The following is a 10461-nucleotide window of genomic DNA, read 5'->3' as shown; positions in this document are numbered from 1 at the left end:
CCCCCTTCTCTGTTTTCCTCCCTCCCTCCCTCCTTACCCTCTCTATGAATCTGACCCTTAACACCTTGGTGATACTATTCTTGGAATGACTGTTTTCAAATTATAAAATCAACATCTTAAAAAATAAAACCAACAATAGCTAAACATTACTGATTCCATCTTTACATAAATATTATTTCCAAATAAAGTTGAACTCAAAAGAATATACAAAATGATTTAAAATTTCTTCTTCATACTCATTTTAAAAATAGGATGTATGCCCACCTAATTGACTATAAATCAGCATACTGTTCTGATGAACTCCAGCGTACCTCCTATAGTCTAAACAACTGCAGAGAACTCTTTGATGACACTGCCCCATCATATAGATACATACATTTGGCAAATGTCAAATTGACAAATCTTTGTGTTCACTAAGAACATGTGTGACACGCCAAGACCAGAAGGGGTATGCATATTTAAAAAGCTAACAAGTTATCTCAAAGAGGTCCCTTTAAAGAAGCAAGGTGTGCCCTGCATTGGTGTGCGCTGCACTGCTATGTGCTGTACTGATGTGCGCTGCACTGCTATGTGCTGCACTGGTGTACAGTGAAAGAGTTACTACGTGTACCTAGGCCAGACAGTGGAGCTAGACAAAACAGAGTGCTTGCACATGCAGAGAGCAACACTGAGCTTATAGGTTGAGATGTAAATTCTCTTATCACTGACACAAGTGCACCAGAGCTCATGGTCAGATTAACCCTCACATGAACCATCTTGACATTGTCCTCACCAAACAAGAACACAAACAGTTCGTAAGCCAGAAGCAGAGTCTGCACAGAAGAAAAGGAAGAAACAGAACCTTACGGCATCAGAATAAATTCAGCACAAAATAAATGAAAAAGTGACCTTAGAATTCAATGGCTCGACATAAACCCACTGCTAGGATCTCATTCAGAGCAGGTATCATCAACAATTATCTCAAACCACTCAACTATCTCCAGTTTTGAAGGTGGGAAAGTGTATTCCAACGCCAGTCAGAAAAGCTTTGGAAAGTACCGTATCCCTGCAAGAATTTCCATCCAGCAACTGCAGTTCTCCATTCTATGGCTATCCTGTGAAAACAGATGCTGCTGCCTCCTACACAAAAGACTTGGGGGTAAGTGAAGACTTAAGTCCTGTAGGCTTGGGTCTCTTTCTTCCTCTAGCTTACTCTCAGATGAACTGGTACTACTACAGTCACCTTCTTTGGACAGAGCTGAATATGTTAGTAACCCATCAAAAATATGGTTATCTAATAAATGTAGTATTCCAGGCATGAGAAGGTAAGATACAAAATAGTTTAAGAATCACTGCCTCTTTTCAATTTACTTTTTATTTTGAGTAATGAAAACTAAGGTTTAAAATTCTCATTTATAATACATGCATTCTTGTACTATACAATGTGTGTGTGTCTTCATGAGTACTACTTGAGATAAAACTTGGCAAACTATTTCTGAATTCTCCATATGTTACACACAAACTTAAATCAAGACACCTGTATGTGCCACACAGACTGTAGCAAAATTAGTTTTGGATCTGAAACTTAAATTTCCACTCAAGTTTTCCACATGTGCAGTCTCTAGAAGGAATGGAGGGGAATGGAGACTCAATGAGCTGTTACTTGTATTTCTAAAGGCTTTTTACAGTAGAAGATAAGTTTCACTGCCTTGCCAAAGAGATTTATACGTCTATGCATAAATTTGGCTGACCGTTAGATCTTGATGTAAAGAACTGATGTTTGAATCATGTCTACATTTTTTCCATTCTCCACATTTTTCCTAATTACGGCAATGCTTAAGAGAGAAAATACTTTGTAATTCTAAACTCCTTCTGGGCACACACTGAATTCCTTGTAGTTGTGGTGGCAGAGACTTGACCTCACTCATATTTAGTAAATGTCACAGTGTCACACACACACTCATTTTCACAAATGCAGCACTTGCCCTGCTCAGGAAAAGAACGATCTGAACTTGTAATTCCTGAGATCATCCCTGCCTGAATCTCCACTGTCAGTGGCAAGCAGCTTTTTCTAAAGAATTGCTCAAAAGTCCTCTGAAGCAACAGTTAGAAACCAACTCATTCTAGTTTGTTTCAGAGCTTTGAAGAGCATTCACCATAGCACTCGCTTTCTAAAAACCTTAAAGCACAACCAATGCAAACAACAAAAAACAAAACCATGACCAGTGCAAATTCTGAGCTTATTTTAAAGGTAACAAAACAAATGAATGGGAGTGCTAACACTACAGAACCTGTATAAATAAAAACCAGTGGTGCTACTACAAGTGAATGGCAAAAGTTTATCAGCATGTAACAATCATATCACTCTTCTGAAAGCAATAAAAGTATAATCAGTGATTTGACATTTAAATCTCTAAGGTTTAAAGTCACCTCAATATGGTTAATCTTATTTTTACAGTAATAATATAAGTAAATATAAGTAAATATAAGTAATATAGTAAAAATCTTATTTTTACTATATCTCTCTTGCTGACCTAGAACTCACTGGGTAGACAAGGCTGGCTTCACCCAGAGATCCACCTGCCTCTGCCTCCCAAGCAGTGAGATTAAAGGTGTGTGCCACCACCACAACCAGCGTGTGTGTGACCATCTAATGTGGCTTAATTCAAGAAAACCAAATTTGGGGATGGAGAGATGGCTTAGCAGTTAAGAGCACTGACTGCTCTTCCAGAGGTCCTGAGTTCAATTCTCAGCGACCACATGGTGGCTCACAACCATCTGTAATAGGATCTGATGCCCTCTTCTGATGTGTTTGAGGACAGCTACAGTGTACTTCTGAACATAAAATAAATACATAATTTTTAAAAAAATCAAATAAGCACAGCCTTGGCTCTCCTGGGCAGCTCTGCTAGCCAGCAATATCTGAATCTAGAATGACCCTTCCCATAATAGTCATCTGGCCCATTTTCTAAAAGCCAGCTTCACCTGCCTCTGACAGGCGCCTCAGGACCTGTGGTCACTGGACTGCCTGGAGGTTTATATTTGCTGTCTCAGTAGAAAGTAGAATAATGATAAACTATTGGGTGGCCACAAGACCCTGAAGCTGGCTTCTCTAAACGTAACTGATCACACCTCAGTCCCAGCTATGGCATGAAGAGGGAGGGCCTTTCACAGGAGATCAGGTCATGGAGCCTGTAAGGAAAATTATTTCAAAGGCTGAGCATATGGCCTGCACTGGCGAGGAAACCATCCATGGTTACTTTACAGTCAGCTACTGAGCTACTAAAGGAGTTCTAACTTAAGTAAAATTAGTATCATACACCTATACAACACATTTCAACGCTATGACAGTTTCAGTTCAATTAACCATTCATTAAGGCTTAATACAGTTATAGTCCCCACTATGTAACAGGAACATTATCTAGTTGAAGGAATGTCAACCACAGGGATTAGTTTTTAAAGTGTTATTTTAAGCTTTTTTTCTTATTGCTAGTTCACAAATCAAGCTTCAATTAAAAAGGACAGCATCCTCTTGAGATTCTAGATATATACAGACTATATTTTCATTTAAGTAAACAACCTTAGACTCATAAATGTAACCATCTAGAGATGGGTTCAAACCCAGGCCATAATGGTGTCTGTATTTACCACATATACTTCCTAATAACAAATTAAGAAGTGCAGTTACTGTTGATAATGACTGCTCCAAGAATGTTGTGGAATCCTAAAGGAAATTGATATATAAACACAAATGTAGCAAAGGGTATTTTAACGTTTTACTGTAGTTCATCTAATAGTTTCTTATATACATTTCTTTAAGAACTTTCCAGAAGGCTAGGGATGGTGCCACAAGTTCCAGCACCAGGGAATCAGATGGGTTCTGTAAGTTCCAGGCCAGTCTGTCCCATATAATTACTCCTATGACAGCTGGGCTACACTGACCCTGTCTCAACTCTCCCCACACCCCCCACAAAAATTTTTCTAGGAGAGGTGAGGGTGGAAGAGCACTTGTTTAGCATATGCAAGGCCCTGGGTTCAACTCTAGGCACTGAAAAGAAAAAGATTTTCTGAGCAAAAATAAACCAAAAGTAGAAATCCTAATAACTGGATCTCTTCAACAATCAGCATTGAAACTCTTCATTACTGTCAAAATTTAAACAGATATAATCATAGCAAATATAATGTGCAAATTAAAATATTAGAAGCTTTACAGTAAAAATTCCATGAAATACATAGGTTGAGGTGTTCTCTGACCCCACCCCTTACTTAGGAGCTATCAGCAGTTGACAGTTACTAGAGGAGTGTTATAGAGTGGCTTTGTCTAAGACTAAACCTCACATTTTGAAAGAAGTTTCTTAAGACATAGGATGTTAGGTGGGGAGTTGAAACAGTTAATCCTGCAGGAAGTGGATAAGACATTAAGACAGGAAGTGAACAACTTCATAGCTTTAGGAACTCCCCGGACTGACCAGATTCACTAGGCTTCTCCTTCCTCAAGTTCCAGCTTCCATGACTGGTCACCCATCCTGGGCTAAGTTGGTTTGGTGAAGCTATCACCTGACCCCTGTGAAAATGGCTATCCTTAAAATGATGAGTGACATGTAGGCTAGGGTATGAATCATACAGAATCAGACTTAATCTTTGTAAGAAGTGAGTTAATGAAGACACACACACACACAATGGCATACTATTCAGCCTTAAAGAAGGAGTGTATACTGTTACTATAAAACCCTGAGTGAACTTGGAGGACACTATATTAAGTGAAATGTGCCAAACCCAGAAAGGGAGGTACCACGTTATATCTCACTGATATAGTCAAACTCATAATGCAAACAACAGAATAGTAGTTACCAGGGGCTGGAAGATTTGTTGCACAATTCAGAGATGCATGTCAAATAATGCAGAATTTCAACTAGATAAGAAGGAACTATAGAGACCTACTGTGTACCACAGTGACAAGAAATAATGAAAACATATTTAAATTATTTAATTACTTAAATGCTTCAGATTTAAGTATGAATGCAGTTGTCCTGCCCAAAGAAGCCAGAAGAGAGTGTTGAACCCCAGGCACTGAAGTAACAGGCAGCTGTGACCTGCTCAGTGTGGGTGCTGAGAACCGAACTTCCACTTGGGTCCTCTGAAGAGCAGTATGAGCCACCTCTCCAAGTTACAACATACTAGATTCTTGGAATGGCTAGCAGACTGCTTTCAGTGTTCTTGCCAAAAATCACTGAGAATAATATATTTTAATTGACTTGTATAATCGTCAAATATAACTGATAATATACACATTAATTAGCTCAATTTAGCCATTTCATGATTTACACATGTTCTGTATGATAGATTAATACAACTCACATCAATTACAAAATTTTAAAAATTTACAAAAAGGTAAAATGCAACTCGTATTTAAAATAAAAGTTTCATACCTTGGCTTCCGGAATACCAAACTGTATTGCTGGCATGCAAGACCCACAGTGGGCGTATAAACGATAGGCATGAACTTTTCAACATTAGACATGAGCACACTATAAAAGAGCTTCTCATTTCTATCCTGCAGATCCATTAACAGAAGATATCTGTGGAAACGAGACACAATTAGATCTATATCCAACAGTCAAAACGGCTATTAGAAATCTAATTTCAACCAAGATCCAACACATCTTTAGTCAAGTAGAAAGCATGTATAATCAGGTCAGACATGGTGGCATGTGCCTCTAACCCTAATACTCAGGCAACTCAGGCAAGACTGAATATGAGGACAGACTGGGTTACATAGTGAGACTCTGTCTTACAAAAGAAATAGCAAAAATTTTAGAAATATCTTTCAAGGGGCTAGGGAGCTGGCTTCATGGGACCAAGAGCCTGACATGTAAACAGGAGGATCCGAGTTTGGATCTCTGGAGTCAATGCAAACCCTGCGCCCAGTGGTCCACATCTCTAACCTAGTGCAGGGTTACAGTCAAGGGGACCCCAGAGCTCATTAGGTCAGTCAATCAATGTGCTCTGGGTTCAGTGACAGACTCTGTCTCAGAAAATAAGGTGGGGAACTATAGAGGAGGAGAGCCAATATCAACTCCTGGCCTCCACAACTGCATGCATGTGCATGCACACAGACATCTACAAACATGTACACACATACACAAATACATACATACCACAAAACCCTCAAGATCTCAAAAAATGAGGATACACAAATTGGATTATTATCATTCAAACATTACTGTTATTGCTTAAGTAACAATTCCATTTAGTATTTGGACAGATGTAGTCCATATTTTATAGTTAAAGAGATGAAAATATCACAGTAGAGTTTAACCATTAACTTAAGCAAGCTAATGGCTCCTTCTTTCTTTCCTTCCTTTCTTTTTTGAGACAGTCTCACTCTGCAGTCCTGGCTGGCCTAGGACTCACTTTAGACCAGGCTGGCATGAAACTTACAGAGATCCACCTGCCTCTGCTTCCTGAGTGTGGCGATCAAATGAACGCCTCATCATTTGTTAATGGCCTTTCTCTAGGTAGAGGCGTTTCTCACATAGTTAACTTTCCACAACCATAATCCTTTTTATATTACCTGTAACCTTCAATAAAATTCAAACTACTTTGTAAAACTGAAAAATCTTGAAAAACTGTGTTCAATAACAAAACTAGTCCCTTTGGAGTGACTTCTGTGTGTGAACTTAAGTGTGTGAATGTGTGCAGAAAACTTGGTCTCCTCCAAAGTGCTGATTGGAAAGGTGCTGGGAAATTCAAAAAGTGTCATCAGCAGAAGGCGGTTAAGTCACTGGGAAAGCTGTCCTCAGGAGGAAATAACAGTTCCCACAGAAGTTTCTTTCAGAGGAACTTACTTGATAAGTACGGCTGCCCCTTCTTGCCATCAGATCCCACCCTGCTGCACTGTGTGTGGAAACTCACGCTCATGTAGGGAGCACTACCAAGGCCGACTGTTCAGGAATGAAAGTCGGCACCACTCCACCAGAAGAGGTCACTTATAAACACCAGCCATGACCAATGATCAATTTTAGAAATGAAGACAGAGGGCTGGAGAGATGGCTCAGTGGTTAAGAACACTGACTACCCTTCCAAAGGTCCTGAGTTCAATTCCCAGAAACCACATGGTGGCTCACAACCATCTGTAATGGGATCCAATGTACTCTTCTGGTGTGTCTGAAGATAGCTAGTGTACTCATATAAATAAAAATAAATAAACAATATTTAAAAAAAGAAATGAGGACAGCAATTTTTATGGCTATGTCTTCCTTCTTTTGTTAAGAATGCTTATGTTTACATAAAACTAAATAACATATATTAAGTAAATATGGGCATATATCATTTTCTCCTAAAAAAATTATCTTGAGAAAGATTAACTAAGATTAGATTATAAAAAATACTTCATTCAAATAATCCTAGAGAAAGTAAATGCTTAAAAAAAAATCACTGTATCTGCAAACAAATTCTCCTCCAAGTTAACTATCCATTCCAAACCACATAATAGCTCAACTTTCTTTACCAAAGACAATAGGAGAATTCCATAAGAGAAAAATGTTCATAAATGTGATACCTGTCGAAGTCAGAGTTCAGACGCTCAAAATTCTTAATTACTCTGAGGACCTGGACCTCCTGGCTGACGATGCAGGGCGGCAACAGTCCATGGATGTTCAGCTGCTGTCTCTCTTCCAGAGTGAAAGCCAAGTCCTATGACGAAGAGGAAAACAATGACCTGGAGGAGAAGACGAACAGCACACAAGCACACAGACCCCTGGGAGCGCATGGTCTAACGCTGCTGGAAGCACAGCCAGCCAACTGTGCATTAACCATCCGCTTCCTTATCTATCGATACTAAGATGGGAGTAGAGAAGGGACAGGAGCAAACGACCTAAAAGTGCAAAAAACGAGAGGCCTGGGAGATAGAGAGATCAGCCAATCAAGTGTCCGCTGTGCAAACACCAGGACCTGAGCTGTGATGCCCAGCACTCGCACAGAAGTCTAGCCTGTGCTAGGGGAGGGGAGACAGGCGGGCCTCCAGCTGGCCAGTCAGTCAGTAAGCTCTGGTGTCAGTGAGCGACCATATGTCAAAAAAAATAAGCTTGAAAGTGATCAAGAAACACACCTACTCTACCTCTGGCCTCCACATGCATAAGCACACATGTGCAATGCAAATTCACACACATACACAAACACTCATGTACACACAGCACATATATTACATGCATGTGCACACAAAAATGAAAGCTGCAATCACTGACGTTAGAAAATATAAAAATGAAGAGTTCTCTATTTTTAAGTGTGAGTAGAAATAGGTCAGCTGACACCTGCTGCACTTCCCACTCTAAACTAGGTCAGGAAATAAACTGCAGGACTCCCAGGGACCTCGTCCAACTCTCCGGCTCAGGTTATCTCCTACCATCGTTATGCAATCCTGGTTATGCTAATTCCCCCCAAATGCCCAAATGCACCATGTTTTTATTCTTCTATGTATGGCGTCTTTACTAAGAATGTTCTCGACACCATGCACTTCAGACATAAAACCAGGTAGACTCAAGCTGGATCTGACTTGAACGGTATTGGAAGGTGCTGTGTAAGCTTCCCAGGAAGGAAAGCAAGCAATAGTCATATCCAACTGTAACAGTTATAAACTGTAACAGTGACCATCATGGTATGATATCTCTAAGGGGACTTTGTCACACAAACCTGGTCAGTAATCAACAGGTCTGTAATTGGATTTAAGGCCCACTTAACTGGAAAGAAGTCATATCTAATACTAGAAATCAAGCCAATGACCAGGGGATAGTGAGGTCATGGATCTTATAGATAACCTACAACTGCAACTTTACTAAACCATCATAATTCCTAACTGCATTCTAAGTATTTATCCTTCTACTCATAGGTAAGTGTAGTTCTTACCACCATCAAAGAAACTTCCCTTCACAACAGATGGACCATTTCAGAAACCAGTCAAATGCAGAGAACAAGTGATCTCAGAGTACCCAGCCCCAACTGGGTAACACAACACCTGCGCCTAAGGCTCGGGGAACATCATGAAAAGGAGAGGAAAGACAGACAGAGGCAGGGGACCAGGAAGTCTGGTGTGAGAATTTTGTCTCCTAAAAAGATAAGGAAGTTTCACTCTTGATACCTTGACAACCATAGAGCTGCCTAAACAAGACCTGAAGAAGTGTACCACCAATGGACATGCTAATACAGAAGGGGAACATCTCACAAGACTCCATCACAAAGAACTACAAGTATTTAAGGAATGTTGGTAGGAGCAGAAATATTCCTCCTCAGGGATGAGCCCCCAGTTGGTTACCTAATACATAACAGTCAGCTGTGAAATCATATAGATAAAAGTAACGCTAAATGTACTCTGAGAGAGAGAGAGACAGAGAGAGAGAGAGACAGAATTACACTTTAAAGAGAGATCATAATTTTGAGGGGGTACAAGGAAGGAATGGGAAGGGGGGAACTTATGTAATTACATTCTAACTTTTAGAAAGGGAATTCTTACCTGCTTCTCCTTTTATCAAGACTGTCCCAAGTGCTTGTGCCTCTCAAGCTTTTCCAGAGTCATATAGTTTCTAGACTGATCACCTATGCCAGATTATCAACTTTTACATAAATACAATATAAAGCAAGTGATTGTAAAAGGCTATAAAACTCCAGAATACGCAAATAAAATAGAAATAAGGAGTTGATAGAAAAACCAGAATGGACCAAAGGGATTTGTTGGCACACACTATAGAATGTCAATGCAAAGAAGCCCAACAGTCATTAATAAAGAGAACGATCTGGTAGACTGGGCTAAGGAATACCCTCTAGAGGAGTCCCAGTGGAGACACTGAATCCTATGAGGATTCTATTCCAAGACTCGGCCCATTATTAAGTGCTTACATGTATGATGGTTGGTTCAGTGGCTAGAATGCTTGTGGACACTCCCTAATTGACTTGTGGAAATCACTGCCTTTTAGGCAGTGTCATATGGAGGTAGAATCTTTGGGAGGTAACAGCCAGTCTTCCTTATGAACAGGACTAGAATAGGATAAAGAAACCCCAGAGAGCCTGGATCCCCTTCTGCCAGGTGAAGACACAAGATGGCTGTCTGTGAGCAGGAATTGGGTCCCCACCAGGCACTGACTACAGTGTGTTGACTTGGAGCTTCCCAGTCTTCAGAAATGCAAGAATGCATACCCTGTATTTTAAATACCCAGTCCATAGTATTGCTGCTGCAGCCCCTTGTGATGCTACTGTTTCTTGACAGTCACGATGGACAGGAACACATACTCTACACACATGAGTGACTCTACAGACATTCTCTCTGTCCATGAATGTTCCTACAATGAGGAATAATGATTGATGGAAGAGAAAATTCAATGGCTATTCAACGGTATATATTCATATACATATATATGAAAAAGAATAAAAATGGGACTTTTTTCTAATGAGACAGACAGACAGAGAGGGGAAGAGGAGAGGAGAGGGGGG

General features: G+C 40.0%; 1 protein-coding gene across 2 annotated transcripts in view; it reads right to left on the bottom strand.

Annotated features, from left to right (window-relative positions):
* Positions 1–10461, bottom strand: part of Me1 (malic enzyme 1) — a 118877-nt gene that overhangs the window by 95460 nt on the left and 12956 nt on the right. For both annotated transcript variants that reach the window (XM_028756186.1, XM_028756187.1), the window contains exons 2-3: positions 7541–7674; positions 5409–5558 (exon numbers count right to left, since the gene is read on the bottom strand). In XM_028756186.1, the coding sequence (XP_028612019.1) occupies positions 5409–5558; positions 7541–7674 (284 nt within the window). The remainder of the gene's footprint in view (positions 1–5408; positions 5559–7540; positions 7675–10461) is intronic.

Source organism: Grammomys surdaster, unplaced genomic scaffold, assembly GCF_004785775.1.
Source record: "Grammomys surdaster isolate TR1022 unplaced genomic scaffold, NIH_TR_1.0 126113, whole genome shotgun sequence".
Lineage (NCBI taxonomy): Eukaryota > Metazoa > Chordata > Mammalia > Rodentia > Muridae > Grammomys > Grammomys surdaster.
Note: the sequence above shows the minus strand (reverse complement) of the source record. Positions and strands in the feature narration are given on the sequence as shown.